The 22,588-nt window shown below is 33.1% G+C and overlaps 1 protein-coding gene across 1 annotated transcript; it reads right to left on the bottom strand.

Moving 5' to 3' along the window:
- Positions 1 to 565: 565 nt before the first annotated feature.
- On the bottom strand, positions 566 to 21,555 carry LOC142349638 (tryptase-like). Its single transcript, XM_075401348.1, has 6 exons — positions 21,185 to 21,555; positions 11,828 to 11,963; positions 11,426 to 11,516; positions 10,387 to 10,508; positions 2,327 to 2,474; positions 566 to 839 (listed from the first exon to the last, which is right to left on the bottom strand). The coding sequence occupies exons 1-6, from the start codon at positions 21,329 to 21,331 to the stop codon at positions 641 to 643; spliced, it is 843 nt and encodes a 280-aa protein (XP_075257463.1). The 5' UTR covers positions 21,332 to 21,555; the 3' UTR covers positions 566 to 640.
- Positions 21,556 to 22,588: the final 1,033 nt, after the last annotated feature.

Below are 22,588 nucleotides of genomic sequence, written 5' to 3'. Positions count from 1 at the left end.
GTGAAATATTTATTTTCACCGCAGTCACCGCAATCACCGCATTTCTTACAAAAATTCACGCATTCGCCGCATCTCTTACAAAAATTTACCCAAAAACTTCGACCCGGAAAGTCGAACGAGCCGCTGAAGTACGGCCGTCGCAATTACACAACAAATATCTCGCTTAGGTATGATTACGCCAAATAGTTTTTCTGTTAATTTGAGTTTTTGGGTAGGATATTAGGAGTTTGGTCCTAACAATCTCTCAAACCAAATACAGTTTGGATCAACTTAACTTTAGCGAAAACACATTTGTATTCAATTACACTGTAATTAAAACATAATTAATAGTTACGTGACTCTGCTTGAAGTCAAATAGAACTTCTGGCGTTTATCGAGAACCGCGAAACGGTTCGAGATAAGTCAGACTTTCGAAGTGACTTCTGCAGAGTCACTTAACCATATGCTCAAAACACAAAACGCGCACATTTTAAAATGACCAAAGTCAACTCCTGGCTAAGTAGGACCTTCTGGAATTTTAACTTCTGGCACTGCAGACTTTCGGCATTTTAAATATACAAGAGAGTGTTTTAATGATTGCTACAATTATATGGGGTCAATTAGGGGGAAAGAGGATAAAAATTTGGGGCAAGTTAAAAGTTTAAGCTCTCATCATAGTCCGTTCAATCCAGGGTAGAAAGTGGACAACACTAGAGAAGAAACTCTTCTGGTTGCAATGTTCGTATGGGGTTGAGACTTTCCTGTTGGTGTAGCTGAACACCCCGTAGAGACAGTGAGGAACTCTTGTTCCACAATACATTGTGTATAGAGGTCCGCCTGCGTCACCATAACACATGTTGCTAAAAAGCAGTAATCAATAAATTTGTTAATATATTCAATGTCAACAATTGTAATAAATAGAACAAAATCTGCTTTGTATGTTATCCGTCAACAGCTGTTCTCAATGAGTATTATCGCCAAATCAACAACTATAATGTTTCATTTCGTGTCGACATTGTTGGTTATGAAAAGACCAATGGTGGACCCATGAAAAGACCATGCGCGATTCTAATTGGGTATGAAAAGACTCTAGCTGGACCCAAGAAACGACCTAAGCAGGACTTTTACTAGTTGCTGGACCGTGTAATTATAGTCAATATTGCCCCCTTTCAAGACTTTTAAAGTATTTTCATTACTCGAGGTCTAGACATGGATCGTTACCAGGTATGAGCCCAAGTTTAGACCTTCACTTATGAAAAGATTCAAAAAGTGTAGGGAGGGCTGACTAAAATTAGACAAACGAGCTTCCAACTTAAAGTCGAAGCGACATTTCATGGGCCGAGCAAAAGTCTTTTTAAGAGCGTCGTGAGTCAAGCATGACGTATTTTCTTTAGGTCAAGCTGTGGTGTCACATTGTTCCATGCGAGGCTCAGCCAAAAGGGGTTAATGCAAATGATCCAAGGATATGACCTTAAGGCGGCATTTTGTGCAATCATCATTGTTCACACAAACAGAGGGGAGCATCTGGATAATACTTGTCGCGCAACGAGAGAGGACAGATAATACCAATACTTTATTCGCCCGATGAGTGGGGAGTTAGTCAAAGCTTCTTTTCATCAACTAATTCTTACCATCCAATGAGTGGTGATAAAGACTCTTTTACCCTCACTAAATGCTAGGAGAGCTCTAACTTAAACTGTTTGATATTTTTTCTCAACCACGATTGCACTAAGCTACGATTCCCTGAATTTAAATTCTTATGTGCCTTAAAAATTTCTCGGGCGTTTTGGGTCGATCAATGGTCTTTTCATGGTCGATCACGCTCAATAGTGATCGACATAATTCCGCGCCCCTCTGAGGCAGAATGGTAGACTCATGAAAAGACTTTTTCCCCGCTCATGATTTGACATAGTACCCAGGTTTTCCACCTTATATTGAGTCGGGCTAAAATCCAGCTAAATGTTTTGGTTGCGCTTAACTCTAGCGTGGAAAGTCTCAGTCAAGCATAAATCGAGCATTATTTTTTGGATCGAGCAAAATTCCAGCCGTTCGTCGAGCTAAAGTCATTTTATAGGTTATTTGGCGAGTAAGTTTTTTCTAAAAGTTTACAGGTTAAATGATATATTGATTGAAATTTAAGTTATCCGATATTAAAGTTAGCAAAATTGTTCCCGATTTGATTTTACAAATTTGGCGCAATCTTTTAAGGCCTTCAAATTGGTCTCTCAAAATCAAAAACTGTAAACTGTAAGTCTTGTGAAGTTAAAAACAGACTTAAAAAAATAGGATTTTTTCACCTATTAATTACTGCTAAAGATTCTTTTAAAAATTTAATTCTTATTACTACCTTTCGTAGAAGACAGATGTCGTGCATACTTGGTCATCTCTGCATTTGTGTCCTAAATCTCTCTCGTCTTCAGTGAAGTAGGCCTCCTTCAACTCATTAGGGTACGCAGCACTCTTTTTAGTGTCTATTGTACCCATACCACATGATCCTGCAGAACATGCTTAACTGCTACTCAAGCCGAACAACACCCCCCCCCCTTCTCCCCCCCCCCCCCTCCCCGCCTCCACCAACTTATTCCCCGGGAACGAAATTTGTGTTTTCAAAAAATTGAAATCTTGTTTCCACAAACTATCAGCTCCTGTTTCATACAAGGCTCATATATACACAGGAAATCTTAAATGATCCTTGGATTATAATGAGTGCATTTCCACTAAATTCGGCGTGTGTAGCTCAAGATCAGGTAAAAATCAGCCGTCACTTTTGAAAATTTTAAAATCAATTTTAGTACTTAAAAGTCCTAAGAAGTCGCGATATGAAACTTTGCAGCTCAGGAACATATCTTGTCGTTTCTTTCTAGGTATGGTATAACAATAACGCGCAATGTTAACTCAAAATAGCGTACACACAATGTTCCGACCCCACTCATCAATATTCTTGACTTAAATGGCTACCAAATGATGAAGAGATAGAAAACCTTCAACAACATAAATATTGTGCAATAAACCACTAATGGAATTTAATACTGCCAAGCTAGACCGCCGATGAAAATTGTTGTTACAAGGACTACTACAAACGACTATAATCAAACAACAAACAATAATTACGACCAAATGTCGATGTCTATTGTCATCGCAAAAAGCAGAGAAGCCGTTAAAACAATACACTTGTCAATGGGAATGTTACAAATGTTCAACTGCGCAATATTTCCAAGCCAATGGGAGCCAACATTAATGTTATAATTTATAAAGAATACAAAAATCCTTCAAAATGTACAAATATTAAAAAAAAACCTCAAACATTCTATGAAATCTCGTAGTAAGAGCATTAAAAAAGCCGAAAAACAAATAATTGAAATTAAAGACTAAGAATTAGCTCACTTTAAACGGGTTGTTACATGTCTTTACAGAGACTGAGCTACAAATCGACCGAAAAACTATTTAAAAAATGGCGAAGCTCAAAAACAAAAAAAAATGTTTTTGAAAACAATCATCTACATAGTCATAACAGACATAAGATATGAACAGTGAGAAAAAGATTAAGTTGAAACAACCCAGGAAGCCAATTGGGCCTGTTATTAATGAGACTATGTCACGAGAATCCTAAACAACAACAAGTACAGGCAGAAGCCAGAACTTCACAAACATTTCTACAAAACCACAGTGTTCAAGGCGCTATACTTGTCAGATGTTATCTGCAAGAACTGAAAATAATCATTTGCTTCTCATTTGAACATCAAACGTCTTCCCTAAAATTTCCTACGGAGAAATGACAACAAAGATAAACCGAAAAATCGAACAGCAAAGAAATATCAAAAATTGTGTATGAAATTAGATGGTCGAAGCCATCAGTCAAAACGTATGGCCAACAGATACAAAATAATTGATTCAATTAGGTATTTGAGAGTTCTGATTATTGAGTTTCAGTTAGCTGATGGCAAAATGAGAGCAAAAATAAGATAGTTGAAAACTTTTTTTTAATTTAAGTAGAAAGTCATCAAACAAATAGTAATCAACCGATATCTTTAAATAGGTGGTTAAACGCCCCACCCGTAGTGGGTAAGAATTTGAGACATGTCACTATCAGGAATATGTCTTCAAAAACAAAAGGAAAAACAAACATAAGCAAAAAAAAAGACTCCACGAATTTTTGCTAGAAAATTGTGTCTCAGCCCAAAAACTATGACTATTCAACAAAAACAAATAATATTTTCAAATACGCCTTTTTCCAACGCTCTGTTATTTTTCCAATTACGCTTTCTCTCAATTGGATTAGTCTAAAATGTTGTAATTTGACAGGGAAGCAATAATAACCTATGTAATGTTCAATTATGCTCAAAAATAAAAAAAAATAAAGACTCGTAGTATCAAAATCAAGAAACTGTTATTTTGATGTGAAACTGTTACACCCCTCAATTTAAAACTCCCGGAAAATATGTTTTTCAGTTTTTGCTCGTTTTTACTAAGACTAAGAAATAATATGAAGTAGTGGCAAATTACAAAAATTCACCAACTTTTTCTTAAAACAAATATTCTCAAAGTCATAAGAGTTAGTAGATAGATCTAGAGTTAGTCATAGATCTAGACAACTGAAAGCGTTGTCTAGATTCTCCTATACCTTCGAAAAAGACCAAATGGATCGTTGACTGAGAAGATTAGGTCATTGGACTACAAAAATAAAACAAATGAAAGCAAAACATGGGAAGTATAAAAAAGTTGCAAAAACAATTTGTCATAAAAACCATGAGCTTAACTCTGAACTATAATATATATGTTTGTTGGGCTTTATTTTTTGTAAAAAGTATCTCGAAATAATATGCCCCAATTCAAAATTCTTGTCAGTAATTTACATAAATCTCTAAATGCGGAAAAAAATTTGAAAAAAAACCGGGCCCAAATTTATCTGAAAAAAATCTACCGTATGGATCTATGGCGAGATAAAGATCCGTCTTGATGATGCTTCCCTACTAAAATAACTTAATTCTTCAAATGGTTGCCAAATTTTTCATTTTTTAAACAAAATTTTTCAGTACATCAAAACAAATATTGCGAAAAACTGGGCAAAATTATAATTCCAGAAGACTCTAAAAGCCAGCGGGAGCGCAACTAGTTCTCTTTTGGAGCTTATGAAGAACTGACCGCATTTTTAAGGTGTCTGCTTTCATCAAATATAAAAAAAATTGGGCTAAAAACATATTTAGACCAATTTTAGACAAAAAAGTCTCAATTTGAGTAATTTAGCATAAAATTTAGCATAAGGTGTAGCCAAAATTCAAGCCATAAGTTCTAGCCAAAACAGTCAAGAAAAATTGAGCATCCCTCCACTATCTCTAAAAATAATGTCAATCCTACTACCGTTAACAAATTAAATAAATTTTAGCAAAATTTGCAAAAAATTGGTCAAAAATACGAAAAAGGTGAAGAAAAACGACGGAATATTGTGTCCTATTCACAAAACTTTTAACAACAATACACTATGGTACCAAAAAGCTACATACAGCATAATTTCTGCTTTCAACGCATGATTCGTGCCTTATAAGCTTGATTTCCGCTAAGGCGCGAAAAAAGGTGTGAAATTTAGAAGTTTCAAGAGAAATTTACGATATGTCAAATTTTCATGGTCTAAAATACAAAAGCAACTCAACTTGAAGTCAAGATCAAGTGCACAGTATGCATACAAACGTTACCTGAAAAACACCAGTTTCGAGGCCCAAAAATCGAGCGGAAGACCCCGCAAATTGCCAAAAAAAATGAGAAAAAAAGTCAACTGCCGATGTTTTGAAAGATCCCAAAACTTCACTGGAACGCATTCGAGTGGCTCATAACGCTTTCTCTTGCTGCGAGACAATTTCCAGAGGTACAGTTAGACGAATTCTCAAAAAATATGGCGTTTTTTCAAGAAATGCTGCAAAAAAAAGTCAGTTTGAAGACAAAAATCTATTATTTTCGTTCAAAATGGTGTATCAATATGCTCAAAAAGCAGTTCTCGTTCTGGTAGAATGTTATTTTTTCTGATAAAACAAGGGTGCGCATCTCGAGCGACGGAATTGTTAGAGTTTTTCGAAGAAATGGAATGAGATTTCTCGAAAAAAACACAAAAAATTTGATTTCGGGCAAACGATCAGTTATGGTTTGGGGTGCAATTTAATCATATGGACGCAAATTGTTTGTTAAGTGTCCAAACAAGCTGAACTCTGTCGGTTATTTGGAAATTTTGAAAAATTACGAAGAAAAAATGCATTTCCTGGACATTGTTTTTCAACAAGATAATGCTCCTTTGCATAAATCGAAGTTTATGGGCAATTTCTTCCAAGAAAACGAGTAGAAGGTACTGGAATGGCCAGCATACAGTCCAGATCTGAATCCTATTGAAAATTTATGGCGATTTTGAAGCAACGATTACGAAAACAGACAGTTTTTTGGGAAAATTTAGAAGAAAAAGTAAATTAAATTTGGAACTAAATTGACACAGACATCGCGAGAAACCTGTATAAAAATTATACAAACCGTCTGCTAGACGTTAAAAAAACTAAAGTTGTGATCATGCGTTATTAGAGAACAAATTTGAACTCAGAAAGTTATATTATTTGTTGTTTTTTTGCTTTTTAAAAAATCTTTATGAGTACGTAGCTTTTTGGTACCATATTGTAACTCCCTGTAATAAGCAAAGATCAAATAAAATCTACGCTGGACGGGCTTTCTAATGATACCACTCACAACTCTAAGATGATTATATCGATCGGCCAAAATTGACTGGTAAAAATAACCCATTTCAGTATATAGTTCCTCCTCCCACTAAAGTTATCGGAACAAAAAATCAGCATTTGTCCATATTTAATTTGAAAAATATTATAATAGAATATAATATAATCTGTTTTTTTAATGTACATTTTTTTACCCCATTTAAAAATTCGCTTATCGTAGTTTTATTGACAAAAAAGAAATTTAACGAATAGAAAAAGGGAATAGACGATTTAGGAAACGAAAAACTTATGATTATTAGCAAAAGCATACGTCACTCAATTACACAGATTTCATTAATCTAACTTTTAAAAACAGACATTAACGACTAAACTTCTCCCGAATATCTTATTAAAAAACATAAAACTCAACTCTTTTGAGGAAATGTTATATTTTTGAACGATGGGCAAATGGTGATGCTTATACCTAGAAAAAATTGTTTTATGTGATTAAGTTGAAAAATGTTACTATATCCCCGGAGGAGTTTCACCGGGTTACAAAGTCTCAATTCATGACTTCTTAGGACTTTCAAGATAATTCTCAATTTTTCTATTTTGTATTCAGGAATTAGTTTTTGAGCCACTAATGTGCCAGAGTTTAGGTCGCTATTCAATTTTGTAATATGTATTGGATTGCAATAAAAACAATTCTTGTTTGTTCTTCAAACCATACATTTTTCGGAACTGAGGTGTATTAATTTGAAATTTAACATAAATTAGCTCTCGTTCGTGTAAGAAATTGATCACCTAATTTGCTTGAAACCGATTATAATATTTTGTATTTTTGTTCCAACCCCTCATGAGGGGGTGGAGGAACTATATACTAAAATGGGTTTTCTATTCAGTCAAATTTGACAGATCGATATTTTCAACATAGAGAGTTGTGAGTGGTATCATTAAAAAGCACGTCCACCGTAGAATTTAAAATTTAAAAGATTCTTTCATTTTTTAGAGCGAGTTATCGATATATTGATTTTTGTGAATATTATACTGATTTGCGCTATTTTTATCACATATTCAAAAAATTTGCCTAAACTTTTGTCAATTTTGCTAAATTATGTTGAAATTGTTAAGATTAGTGATGTTGATTTTATTTTTAAAGACGAAAAAATATTGTTGGCTATTTTGATTTATTTTTATTTGCCAAAAAAATTGGCTAAATCAAAAATATTACAAAAAAAGGTTCTCTGGTCCACTTTGATTGAATTTGCCGGAATTACACAGCCAAAAAGCACTAAAAAGTTTTTGTAAAAATCAAACGGGGGTAATCTGACTTCCATTTTCAATAAGATGCTATATAATTGAAATTTTGCAATTTTCTGCTAACTATGCACCATGATTATCCAAAACACAGCATTTATTCTCGATTTTTTAACTAACAAATTATCTATATCTACAGCTTTCGAAAAAAATAAGTGTTCTAAATGGACGAACAGCATGGGCAAGGTTATTTTTGGAATAACCTTTGACCGTTACAATCCAAAATTAATTTGGATTATAATCACTTGGTCTATTCTTTTAAAAAAATCGATCTTTTATAATTTAATTGAAAAATAGAACAATTCAAATCAAAACTCAATGATGACAGGTTCAATTTTCTTCCTAAGCAGCTCCAATTTAATGTATCTAGTTTTTTACCCTAAAACCCATGGTCTTTTTCACTTTTAAAAGTTTTTAATCTTTAAATGAACAATGGCTTATTAAAATTTTGCCATTATTTCTTCCTAATTTGGCCAATTGGTAGCTTAGCGTCAGCAAAGAGATAATGCTTCGTCTCTCTTCTGAATTAAAACTTAGTCATTATTGCGCTTTTACGCTTTAAGTTATGGTTTTTTGGTTTCAAAAAAATTAGATTTCATTTTTTAAGCATTTAATCATTTTCTTTGTTTTTTCTCGGTTTGTAACAAGAATTTAACTACTTTTGTCTTTAACTGTCGCTTTTACTTTGTATTTTTAGTCGTATAAAAATTCGTGGATAATGACAGGTTTTGTTGGTTTTTTCAGGAAGATTACATGAGCCGATATCTTTTTAGTAGATAGCTGATGGCTTTTATTACTTTAAAAGTAGTTGTTTTCAAAAATAAAAAAAACAACTTATGAAGAGAAATTTTTGTTCTTTTTATTGTTTTTTTTACCTATTTTCGTTAATTAAAGGCCATACATGACCTTGATGGTGTCATGAAGAGATGCAAATGTACACAATCAAATGTTTTTATGGAATTCGTTGTAACTTTATCGGATTCGATACGGGTTTTTCGCAAAAAAAAAACAAAAAACAAAATTATTTTTTGATTTTTATCGACTTTGACGGTTTTTAGACATGAGACATATTCTGATTTTTTACAGTTCTCAAGACTTTTTTGGACTAAAAAACAAATCTTTTTAACTTTTTTCATTTTTTAACTAATGGTTTTCATGGCTTTGAAAATAATTTTTTTCGAAAAATACAAAATTATTACTTTATTTTGCACATTTTCATTTGGTCTGCTTGTTACCTAGTCCCATTAATGAGAGGTCAACTACCACATTTTTGGCGTTTGAGGAAGGTGCAAGCGAAAAATTTTGATGGTAAAAATATGGCTTTACAGCTTCGACAGCGTTTTCTCGCAAGTTTTAGTTGAATCTTTATTTATTGTCTCCATTTGCTGTACTTTTTGTAACCGCAAAAAAACTGAATAGTGACCGGTCTTAATGCCCTCCTATAGAACCATAGATAGGTAATAGAAAAGCTGATGGAATATTAATCTATTATGGACTGATTCCATATCTTTTTTAGTGAGGAAAAAATTATTTTGTTTAGCTTTAGAGTTATCTGACGCTATTTTGACTTTGTTATTAAGTTTTTTTTGAATGGACATAAATTTTTGGATGTAATTAATAGTTGTTGCTGTTGTTGTTTGATTTTGGTGTCTGTCTTGACTCGCTTTCTCAATGATAGCAGATCTCTTCAATTGAATGCGGCATTTTTTGCTCTGCCGAGTTGTTTGCTTTGAAGGCGATTTTTTTTGTGCAGACACCAATTTGTTTTTTTTTGAAAAATAATTGAATTTGGGCGGTTTCTATCTGTTCCTCATTTTGTTGACATTTATGCCAAAAATGTGGATGATCGGGGTCGAAATTTTATGTGCAAACGCACATTACCAAGCCTCCTTGTTTAAATTACGTTTAAAATGTAAAACGTGAACGAAAGGAATAGCGAGTAAAAAGGAGAAGGTATAAGTTAAATCAGATTGAGAAGATGAAGTGACTACTAAACAAAATTATTTAATACTTTACACTCTTTTCGTATATTTTCATCCTCCCGTACCGAACGCCAAGTGTAAGTCAGTACTGGGCAATTGTAAATGCAAGTCTCCCGTGTAATATAGTTTGCTCGCTTTGTAGGCGAAATTTAATTCAAATTTTCTCATAAAATTGCTCTAGCACGTAATTTTATTACCTATTTTTATTTGCGTATATAATATTTTGGTAAATGACAGACTTAGATTCTTGAAAAGATCTCGGAAAAATTGCATTTTGGAGACAATTATTTGCGTTTTTCTCACCTTTAGAAAGGAGTCGTACGTCAAAGATATCATTAAATGGAAATCGCTTGTATCATGAGGCCAGTTTCGCGGGAAAAATTTTGGTAAGAGAAGCAATCGAAAATTTTTATAGGACTTACCTAGTAACGTGTCTTGCGCTTTCTGCTCGTCACATAATTTGATCACTCTGAAATGTTCTTTGACTGGGTATATCAACTTAAGAAGAGCAATGTCGTTCGGCGCAGAATGAAATCCAATATAGCTAAAGAAAATGAATACAAACATGAGAAACCCTGGCTGATCACCCATCCAGACTACTTTGTTTGCTATCATATTCGAACCCTCTACCCTCTATATCAGCTCTCATTATATGATGAATTTGAGCTTGAAAACTAGATCAAAACCCCAATGGTTGAGTGTGTACATCCAAATCACTACTGATATAACCCCAGTCGAAAAATAATGGATAATTTACGAAATATTTTTAAATTGAATTTCAAGAAAATAATGCAAAATTTACAAAAATTTGTAAATTTTTCATCGATGGATTTTGAAGTTAACTCTGAAGTTTTCTAATTAATGGAATTGCTCTATGAATTTTCACATAAATATACAGCAAGCGGTGTCCTTAAATTGTCCTAAAGGGTTGCGATTAGACACGTACACCCAGCTGATATTGACACTGCGTTAGGTCGGGGAAGAGGCATCGCACGCGAGGCCACAAGCGGTACACTAAATTATCTAGAACTATCTAGAGCGAATTAGATTCGTTGAAAATTTTGTTACGTCTATTTGTTGAAAGGTGCGATACGACACTGAACAGAACTCGGATTTAGAGCTAGAGCCGAACGGGAGCAGAACTGAATGAGAAAAAAGTATAATCAAAGCCGAATGCTTAAAATTGATTCGCAAAGTAATCTGATTGGTTTAAATTGAAGTAAAACAAATATAAGAAATGGCGAAATAATCATTTGTCGTTCCGTGCAGTCGGGTTGCGCTCCACTCGTGGTGGCTACCCCCCCCCCCCCTTGAAACTATTCTCAAAAGAAATAGTCGTTTAATTACTGAGATTAACATCGACCAATCAGAGCTCGGGAAATATTCGGCTCTAAATCTCATTCTATGTCATTCTGCTCTGAGCCCGTTTGGCTGTTCCAGCGTCCGTTGAGTATAACTTACTTGGCTGTCATAACTCTTTTGTCAATATAGTGAATATCTTTTCCAGAATTGTAATCCGTGAAGTCTCCGACCTCAATTCTAATGGCCTTTGCTGAAAAACAAAATTACTTTCTCAAGAGATACTATATTAAATTGATTTTTTTATTTAAAAAGACTTTTTTTGCTAATTTTGCATTTTGCTTTTCAGCAAAATTTAACTTTATTTTACTTTTTAGCACTTAATCAATTACAAGTTATAAGATTTTTATCGATGCAGAGTCACAAGCTACCGGTACGGGGGGGGGGGGGGGGTAGGGGAGATGAGTGGAGGGGGAGGGGGAGGGGGAGGAGGTGTTGGTGGGCGGGCGGTTCTAAATTTTGTTTACAGTTGATACCTCCTGGAAATAAACAAGAAATCCTTACGTTGGAAACCGTGTACACAACTGGCAGCAGTCAGAACCCATCTAATGTCAACAATGGCACCCCCACACACCACTTTCCTGTTATCATCACTGCTAATCAACCTCACGTAGAATGGTCTGCCTTGGCTTTTAACACCCTGTTCATCACATACAAAAAATACTTGGATATCTACTTTTAATAATTAGTAATTGGTTCTAAACAAAACAAGGCGGCTCGTTAATGTGCGTTCGCACATGATGTTCCGACCCGAGCTCATCTACATTTTTGACTAAAATGTCAACCAAATCAAGAGATAACAAAAATAGATGTTTGAGTTTAAAACAATCGTTACACATTCTATCTACTAATTGAATTACTAATGCCATGCTTCATTACAGCACCAACGTGACCTGACATTGAAGAGACTAGAAAAAAAATAGCACCAACAAAATTTTGGCGGCAAAAAATGAATATCTAAATTTAAAAGCACCTGGTAACAACGTCAAAATGCAGTCAGATAAAACCTTAATTACACAAGTTTACCTTTTACTAACTATACAGCAGATGAAAAGTTTTCTTAACGAGACTAGGTAACAAGCCGACAAAAAGAACGAACAGTGAGGCGAAACTTAAAAATTAATCAACATTTTTTGCACCAAGAAAATTCAAAAATCTTAAAAAACATTGGTTTTTAATTAAAAAATCCTTGATAAATTACTAAAAAGTCATTACAAAACCAAAAGCACCCGTCTGTGGTCAGACTATGCCATAGAAACAAACTAAAGAGAAACTCAAAAAATTACAAACGATTTGCGAAAACACAAACCTTTGCTACCATTAAAATCAATAGCTATCATCTGAATATGTATTTTTAATTCAGTTGTTATTTCTGCTATTTCAGTTGAAGGATTTATACTGAAAGATTAAATAAGTTTACTTGGGCCACATTTAAAAACCATTGGGATCTGTTATTACGCGATTGTTCTGAAGGAAGAGAAAAAGAAACGCAAAAAATGGCCATTCAATAAACGTTCAGAAAAACGAAACAACAGTGGCACATAATATCAATATATATGTTATTTCTTGAAATACACGAAATTCGATGGGACATCTGATTGATGAATAGAAGTTAAATTTGACGAAAGGAACCTATTCGCTATATACTGAATGTTTCGAGCAACATCATTCATTCAGTCCTCAATTACAAGCCTATGAGATCTGTGAGCAATTTACGGCTACCTAAAGAACAAAAACAGCGAATTCAGGAAAAAAAATTGAGCGACAAAAGGGTCGAAGGCATTAAAAAAATGAACTTTTCACTAAACACTCTTCAATTTTAAATTAATTTTTCAGGAGCAATGGGAAAACCTTTTTTATCAATATAATTTCAAAAAATCAGCAAATATAAACAAATACATTAGACGCACGAAAATTGCGGGAAAACACGTATTATCAACGCCATTAAATTCATTAGCCTTCAACGGAAGCCAGTATATACAATAAATGATGCCTCGAGGGGACAATAAGTTTTTTTGCCAATCGTATTTCATCAATAAGACCTTACAACAAGTTAATGACTATGAAAACAACAACAGAGAGAGGCAAAAACCACAAATTCAGTAGAAAAGTGCCTGAAGAAAATGTCGAAGCAACTCAAATCATAAGCTCTTCCCTGAAAACTTTATTTATGATCCGTTGAACTTCTTCCCTAAACCAATAGGGACTCTCAGCAGTAAGATGATGTGATAAGATTTCAAAAGGATCGAAAAACAAAATAAAGTACCCAAAAAAAATATGAATTCTCGTGGCATTGATGTTTTAAAACTAATAGGTAGAAGATAAAACCGCTAACCAGATTAATTTTGGCTATAGTAGAACGGAAATGGGTTCTGTTAGAACCAACAATGACCAAGAGTATTCACGAAAAAAAAATAGGACTGGTTGAATTTCAAAAAAGTTTCGAAAAATTATTTTTAAACCCTTAACAGCCAGTAAACTCAATCTTTCATCGGAGCTCAATGACGATGCTCAGATATAACCCATAGGGAGGAAAATGATGTCTGTCATGCATAGATAGTTAAAAAGACATCACAATAAGTCTTATGACAGAAAACAATAACAAAAACAGCAAAAACTAAAATTCAGTAGAAAAATGCGAGAAGAAAGTGTCGAAGACAATTAAACCATTAGCTATTCTCTGAAAACTTTCTCTGTGATCCACTGAACGTCCTCTCTAAGCCAATTGGATTACAATAATCTTTGGATAATGTGATAAAGAGTTCAAAAGTGACCAATAATTCAAAAAATCCAAAAAAAAAATTTAAAAAAATTGAAATCTTTGTCATTGAAGTCATATAACCAATAGCTAGAAGATAAAACAGCTAAACAGAATATTTTTAGTCGCAGTAAAAAGCAAGTGGGTCCAGTCAATACTGAAACTCACTAACAGTTCAAGAAAAATTTAGGAATTGTTATTGTTCAAATAAAATTTTCGAAAAATGATTTTTATTTTAACAGACATTAAATTCAATAGCTTTCAACGGAAGTCAATAAAAACGCTCAAAGATGCCCCGGTGGCAGTACATTTATGTTTGTCATGCATAGGTATTCATTATGAGATCACAGTAAGTATAATGACTATTAAAACAACAAAAAAAAACAGGAGAAAACCAAAAAATCAGTAGAAAAGTGCAAGAAGAACGTGTCGAAGCCATTTAAACCATAAATTTTTGTTTAAAATTTTTATTGGTCATCCACAGAACATCGTTTTTAAGCTAATGGGAACTGTCAATATTTGGATAATGTGATAAGATTTCAAAAGTAACCAATAATACGTAAAAATCCAAAAAAAATTTTAAAAAATTGAAATTTTTTGTCATTGAAGTCATATAACCAATAGATAGAAGATAAAACCGCTAACCAGTTTAATTTTGGTTGCAGTAGGAAGGAAGAGGGTGCTCTCACCCCTGGACTGACTTACAATTCACTATAATAAGATTATGATTCTTTAATATTCAAAAAAAAATTCGAAAAATTATTTTTTAAGTCTTAACAGCCATTAGCCGCCCCCTCAATGAAATAGACATGTTCACTTAATGCTCATTATGGAACATATTGCACTGTTAGTCAATGAATCCCTACCATAGGACTCCAAAAAAAATAGTAAAACTTCAAAAAGAAATTCAAAATTTCATTCAAAATTACGAAAACTCAGAATCGAAGCCAAAAAAAACATGAGCAATTCCTTGAAAACGACGTTTTTTGTTCATTGCGCTTCATTCGACTATAAAGGAGTTTTGTCATTAATAGAACGTCGATATAAAATGTGACTTGTCTCTAGGTGACTTAAAAAAGCAAAAAAGAGAAAAGTTTTATTAAAAAAAGGGCTCTCAATTAGAGTTCGATTTTTTTTTGATAGTGAACTTCCCTATGAGACCAGAACTAGTCTTTCTATCGCCTTGCATTCAACTTTTACGAACTCAAAATTTATTCTTTTTATAGAAATTTGAATTAATGTTTTCGTAAAAAAGATCTTAGTTTGAAGAAAATTGTACTAAAAGTGAACAATCATGCTAAAGATCCCATTGTTCACACAAAACTTCAATCCTCGATAACTCCTCGAAAAAAACGAAATTCAAAAAAATCTTTTTACTTTTGAATTCTACGCTGGACCAGCTTTTTAATGATACCACTCACATTTCTCTACGACGAATATATCGATCGGCCAAAATTCACTGAACAAAAAAAAAAAAAAACCCATTTGAGTATATAGTTCCTTCCCCCACAAGTGGGGTCGGAACAATAAGAATAACGGTATGTAATAATGATAAAATGCGTCGCCTAGGTTGAGGTGTACAGACCAAAGTGACCATCTCACTTATGAGCACGGTGCGCTCGAATTACATGGTCTGGAAAAGGCTTTGAGTGCATGATAGTCTGGGCAATGGTCTGACCAAATGTGACTTTGGTCTGGGACGATCTGATCCGAGGCAGAGTTGAGCACATACTAGTCTGATTAGAAAAAAAATTTGATAGCAATAGGGTCTGATCAGATGCAAATCCAAGATTTTTTTCAAGTTTTTCAATTTTTATTGACAGATGTTTCCGCCAAGAAACAACAATACAGCTGCGTTCTGGTTAGAGACTCGTCTAGGGTCTATTTACGCTGATGACATCAAAAGGGTCCAGCTGATAGCAATTTTTTGGTCCTCATTAGAATTGATTTTGAATAAATATGGATCAAGGCGTTTTTCATTCAGTGCTGAGTAAGTTCATTTATTGAGCCATAAACATCAATTAGTGGCATACGGAATAAATTATTATTTGTATACTTGGGTTATATTTTTAATAACAATACTCTTAGAACGGATTTTTCCTTAGTTGAATATGTTAAAGTGGTATTTGTCCATGTTTAAAAACTGTCTATGACGAAACTAATTTGAACGCATTTTAGTCTAATAAGAGGCAATTTCGAGCTCATTTTATTCTGATTTTGAGCGCAATTTAGTCTGATCGGAGACAGATTCGAGCGCACCCGGTCTGATCAAGAATAACTTTCGAGCGCACTAAAGTTTGGTCAGAGGAGATTTTAGAGGGCACTTCAAGTGCACACAAACTTTCGAGCGCAAGAAAGTCTGATCGGAGTTTAATCCAGTCTGGATCGGTGTGACCTGAGGTCACTTTTGTCTGCGACGGTCCGATCAAAAGCAATTTCGTTCTGGACCTCAAGATGTGTATGCCTTCCTCTTAGCCACTCACGAACGAAACGCCAGTTTTCACTGTATGTTTCTTTTTTTCAGCAAAACGAATTACTTTATTTTTGAACCGTCTCTTTTCAGTTACAAAAAATTAGTTTAAACAGAGGGTTAAGTTAGGTGGTTTTTGATCGCCCGAAGTAAATGTAAGAAAATGTTTCTCATTTTGTAAACTCATTTTGCCATCTTGAGTCATCTTGACTCGACAATGAGAAGACCTCCGCTCGTCAATTAAACTTTCCTAGTTCTTCATGAATTGAAGAGCGTCTTTTGCTCAAGAGAAGAAATTAACATTTAGGAGAATTTCATTTAAATTTTTCCAATTAAAACACAAACAACACAACGTGCTTCCCAGCTACGAACAACTTTAGTATAGATTCCGGACTCTGTTGAAAGCAGTGTAAACAGAATTAATAGTTTTTATTATAATTAATAAAGGACGCAAATATTTTAACAAACTACAAAAAAAAATGTTTCAAGGGTATTTTTACAATAAAAAATGTTGATTGGTCCATTATTGTGTACAGAGCAGCAACCTCAGAGGCGTCCATCGTTTTTTCCGAAAAATATCAGTGATAAAGGCAATTTTAAGTGACAAATTTTACTTTGTTCACCGACATAACTACTTTCAGCTTAAAGTTCAAGATCATGTCAGAAAATGTGACAAGAAAAGGTTTGAACACTTTGGAAGTGCATACCACTAAGTTGAAACCATTTTTCAGTCACATGTAGATATTATAGTCAAGACAGCTGACAAATCTTGTAATTCTTACAAAACAAATCGAGCATAACAGTTTGCCGTGGTAAAAAAATCAGCGCAACATTCTTTTCATATCAAAACTAAAATTAATTTTCACTGCGGTCATCTTAAGAATAAAATTTAAAAAAAAAACAAAGTAATACGCACTTTTCAACTCGCATTTGAAACACGAATTTTTGGTTGTAAAGCTACAGATAGAAAAAAAGAAAAACTTCTCAATTAATCAATGTAGAAAAAATTAACTGGAAATTGGAAAAAGTAACAAACCTAAAAAACACCGAATGTGAACAAATTTTGTTTAAAACAAAATTTTATTCATAATAAAGTCATTGTACAGTTTGTAAAGTCTTTGGGTCAAATGAAGAAATTATTTGAAAGTTGCTTGTATTAGATGCCACACTGAGAACACTACTTTGCTTTTGCTTACCTTCAATGTTTTCCAGAGTGAAATAGTCTTTTAGATTTAGGTCAAGCTACTTTTCGCGCAAAATTAAAGACTTTTCTATATAGAACCCTTAAGGGTCTGCCTCACTAGGAATAAAAATAGTAATTCTGAATGATCTGCGCTTGATCATTAGAAACATTGTATTTAAAAGTCTGTCCACGCACTCTTCTGTGCTTTAGCTACTCAGATGAGAAGTTTTTCAACAATGGGGGGTAACAATTAATTTCTCGCGCAATATATGCGGAAAAAAGAGGTTTAGAGTTCTTTTTATGCGGTTAAATTGGTGTTAATTATTGGATAAACCCTCTTGACTTTTGTCTGAATTCTGTATCACTCAGCAACAAAATTTATTGGAACCTCGTCCCACACTAAAATGACCTCTGGATGTATCGTTCCAGCCAAAATCATCTCTGCTTGGACCATTACAGAACCCGGTGATCTCTGGTCAAACATTTGTGTGTCTGAAATGTTTTGTTACAGCTGAAATTGAGCTCAACGCCATTGCAGACCAAAACGAAGTGTGATCAGATCATAATGTTCTACACTGTTGCATAACGCAGTTTCAAAACATCAATTTTGTGCAATTTTTTTTTCAAATTTTACAGTATATTGAGGCAGACAGGATATGATCCAATGTAAGCTGTTCGTAAGTCTGATAACAAATCGTTTGGGTCCTGATAACTTTATATCTCAAAACCGGACATGTCTATTTCAAATTAAAATACTGATTAAAAAACCCAAAATTTTTATCAATTTTTTCGTATTTGTTCAGGTTTATCGATCCCTTTTTTAATGGGATTAATTAGAAAAAAAGTTATCAAATATGGCTGGAAAGAGATTGAGCATGGCTTCAATTTTTTCTTAAAAAACTGACATTTCTCTTGCAATACATTTACAAAACTGACATATATTTACTTTCGTCCCCTCGAATGTAGAAAAATTCAATTTTTCAGAACTGACATTGAATATATACTTGTTATAATTTTCCCGACTCAACATGTGGGGGGAGGAACTATATACTCAAATGGTTTTTTTTGTTACGACAATTTTTTGACCGATGGATATAATCATCGTAGAGAGCTGTGAGTGGTATCATTTAAAAACCCATCCAATGTAGAATAAGGAGTTAAAAAATTTTATCAATTTTCATTTTTCATAGGGAGTTATCAAGGTTTAAAGTTTTGTGTGAACACGTGATGTTTGGCACGATTTTGTTCACTTTTTGTTCAAATTAAGATTTTTTCTAGAAAAATTGTCAATTCAAAATCAACTTTTATGCTACGAATAAAACAATCTTGTGTTGCTAACACCAAAGGCCATAAAAGGGTAGTTTATGTTTCATAGGGAAGTTTACTATAAAAAAATCTTTTTCTTTTTGAGAGCTGAAATTTTAAAAATCATTTCATATTCTTTTAAACTTTTTGTCAAGTCACTTACAGACTTATCACTTTTCAAATCCAGGTTCTGTTCTTGACAAATCTCATTTAAAGTCAATTGATGCCCAATAAACAAATAATTCGTCTTTAAGGAAACTCTCATTTTTATGGCTCGGACTGAGTAAATCGTAATTTTTATTAAAATTTTGACTTACTTTTTGATATTGTAGTTTTTTGATAAGTTTTGTAGTACTATGACATAGACTTGTTAACTTAAAGTGCAAAAAGCTTCCTAAAGGGCAGTGAGTGAAACTATGTCGTAATTGGAGTGGACATCTAATTACTGTTAAGTCTTAAAAAATTTCAAAAAATTATTTTTGAACATTTACCGATATTAAACACATTTCTGTGAACTGTATGTCACTCTCACTATTCACATGACCTCCACTCTGTTCTATTGCCAAAAATCTACCAAAATTTATCTGTTTACCGGTTTTATATATACCTTTTGTCTTCATGAATTGGATATATCGACTTTTCATATTTTGTTAAATTTTTGGTCGTATTTTTCGTAATTTTGAATCCTGTTAATATCCTATTAAATTATCCTATTATTGTCAGTCACCTGTGGCATACAATAAAGTTTGCAGGGAAAAACGATTGGTTTTGGTTGCTTCGACACTGTCTTCTGGCAATTTTCTATTGGTTTTCTGGTTTTTACCTGTATTTGTCTTCTTTTTCATTATCATACGACTTATTGTGAGGACTTATTGATGACTTTGAAATGGCACAAATTATTGCATTCTTGTCAAAGCATAATTTATTATACCTTATCATCTATTGATTTCCGTTAAAAGCTATTGACTTTAATGGCTTTGATACTACGGGTTTTCTAAAAAATTTCGTGGTTTCAATAGATAAATACCTGTTGTTTTTCTCTCTTTTCTGATTCTTTATTTAGTCGTAAAGAAGCGAGAAGTCTCATAAACCCCTAACTGAGTGTTCAACAAATGAATTTACTCAATGCAGTAAGTTTATAGCAAATAGCCGTAAAGTTTATGATATTATTTGTTCTCAAACATTTTTTTTTGTTCTTGTTGTTATATTTGCAAACTCGCAACTAATTCTCATCCCTGAGAACCCCCATCTTTTTCCTTGTAGTTCGAATTTTAAAGAATCGATTGATTTTTTGTCGTAACTGATGTTTTTGTTTGTTGAACAATATGCAATTTAATAAAAAAATTTTTAGTGGTCAGTAATTGTGTTCATTTTTCTCTTCTTTAAGCACATTCGCGTAATAACCGATCCCAATGTCTTTTAAAGGAGGCCCAATGGAACACACTTATTCTTTCACTATAGTTTTAACTGAAATAGTTTAATTAACATTTGGAATAAAATCATAATATTTATTTTTTCAAAAATTGTTTATTAATTTTTTCAATGTTTTTCATCGTTAGGTCGTTTCTCTGGCCTAATCCTACCGAAACCAGATTTCATTGGTTTTGCATTGACTTTTTTTGTGAAATTATCAAGAATAATTTTGTTAAAAAGCGATGGTTTTTAAGACGTTCATTAATATCTGGTTTTAAAAAAATTGGTTGATTTTTGAATTTCGCCGCATTATTGGTTCTTTTTGATCAACTTGCAACGTAGTCTCATTAATATAAAGTACCATCTGCTTTGTAGTAAAAAAAAAATGAAAAATTTTGTAGTTAAGGTTCTTTCTGATTGTATTTTGACGTTGTTACGTCAAAATTTTGTTTTGGTATTCTTAATGGTTCGAGATCTCGTGAGCGCTGTAATGTGGCATAGTATTATGTAATTCATTTAATAGTTTGTGTAACAATTTTTTTTTCAAAGATTTAATTTTGTTTATCTCTTCATTTGGTTGACTGTTATTTCGAAAATTTAGAAGAGCGCGGGTCGGAACATCATGTGCAAACGCACATTAACGAGCCTCCTTGTAACTTTAATCTTTAAATATGACAGCATATCTAAAATAAAAATAGGAAGTTATGAAAATAAGCGTGAGAGTTGTTTTACCTGAATAACTTGGGTTATAATTGCACGGCTAATGTTGGCTGCAGGCGCTGCTAGTGTAAATTTATTTAAAAACAAATCGGTTAGAAGCAAAATCAACAATAAATTGCAAATTTTTCCAAAAAGTCTGGGGTACATTTTGAATTTCATCAAATTTGACGACCAGTAATTAGATAATTATAACAGTGCGTATAGTTATGGAACAGAAAAGAAAAAGTCGAATAAAGTTGGGCTGCGATTAGTTAGTTATGATAGTTTTTGTGGACAAATTTTCCAGGCGAGTGATAGAGGTCGCTTTAAAATTCAATTCGTTCGACATTTAAAGAGGACTTTTGAGTATAAATAGCGAGCAAGCAATTCTGAAATAATAACGAGTACTTAATTGTAAGAAAGAGCAAAACAAACTTTGTTTAATCTTTCATTCTATGCGAAATTATAGTTGACCTTTCATTGGAATAACCAGGACCTTTATATGAACTTTCATCACGTAAATGGTTACATCTTTGATGTCAATAGAAGAATAATAAAAACATAGCTGGATATACCCAGAACGAGCCGGTGAAAGGTTTGACCGCGGTTAAAGTTTTTTGAAGTTTTAGACACTTTAGCTTTTAAAGAGTACTGGAAGCTACCAAACAGCTATATTCTCTGTAACCCATTAGATTTTCCGTTCAAAATTTGCCTGATAAAATTTTCAAAATGAAGATTTTCATCAAAAGTTTTCAATATTGCAAATATTTGCAGTCTCCGAAACAATAATAGCCAAATCTTGAATAATTAGGTGAAGAATATCAACAGGTAGGCAGAAATGACAAAAAAATGTTTTCGTTTTGGCAAAAAAACACATAGCTACAAATCTTTAAAATTAAATTTTTGCTTTATCACAACGGGGAACCCGCAGTGAAATGTATTTCCTATTTCGGCATTTCAATGTTGTTTTTGAAATCAACTGGTTCGAAAATTTTCATACAATATCGGATTCTCACTGGAAGAAATTGAGGATTCTCAAAAACAAAATATGTTATAAATTTAATTTTATACTTTTTTTACCTAGGAAATGGCGAACACCATTTTTGCGAAATGAACAGATAAAGGTTGATATTTAATGTACATAAAATGAGTAAGAAATCAGTTTCAATGTGATGTGGAGAAAAACAAAAAAAATGTCGATAGAAGTTTTAAAAAATTGATCAATACAGAGCATCAGATACTGTAATTACTATTCAAAAAATTATCGAGCGTTTGATTTTGAGATATTGGTTAAAAAAATTGTTCATTAAAGTGAAAAAGGTTGTACTTTTGGTAATTGATGAAAAGCCAGAACAGTTGAGAGGTTTTTTCTGCTTGCATTTTTTATGAGATTTTTTTATGATTTCCCTACCGTCATTGTGATTTTTCATTCTTTAA

The sequence above is a fragment of the Convolutriloba macropyga genome, chromosome 11 (genome assembly GCF_964194025.1).
Source record: "Convolutriloba macropyga chromosome 11, txConMacr16.3, whole genome shotgun sequence".
NCBI lineage: Eukaryota > Metazoa > Xenacoelomorpha > Acoela > Convolutidae > Convolutriloba > Convolutriloba macropyga.
Note: the sequence above shows the minus strand (reverse complement) of the source record. Positions and strands in the feature narration are given on the sequence as shown.

Coding starts and splice junctions, on each gene's coding strand:
- LOC142349638 (XM_075401348.1), bottom strand. CDS start 21,331: ATGAAATTCAAAATGTACCCCAGACTTTTTGGAAAAATTTGCAATTTA. Junction 11,517..11,827: donor TTGTGTACACGGTTTCCAAC/GTAAGGATTTCT, acceptor TTTGTTTTTCAG/CAAAGGCCATTAGAATTGAG. Junction 840..2,326: donor ACATCTGTCTTCTACGAAAG/GTAGTAATAAGA, acceptor ACTGCTTTTTAG/CAACATGTGTTATGGTGACG.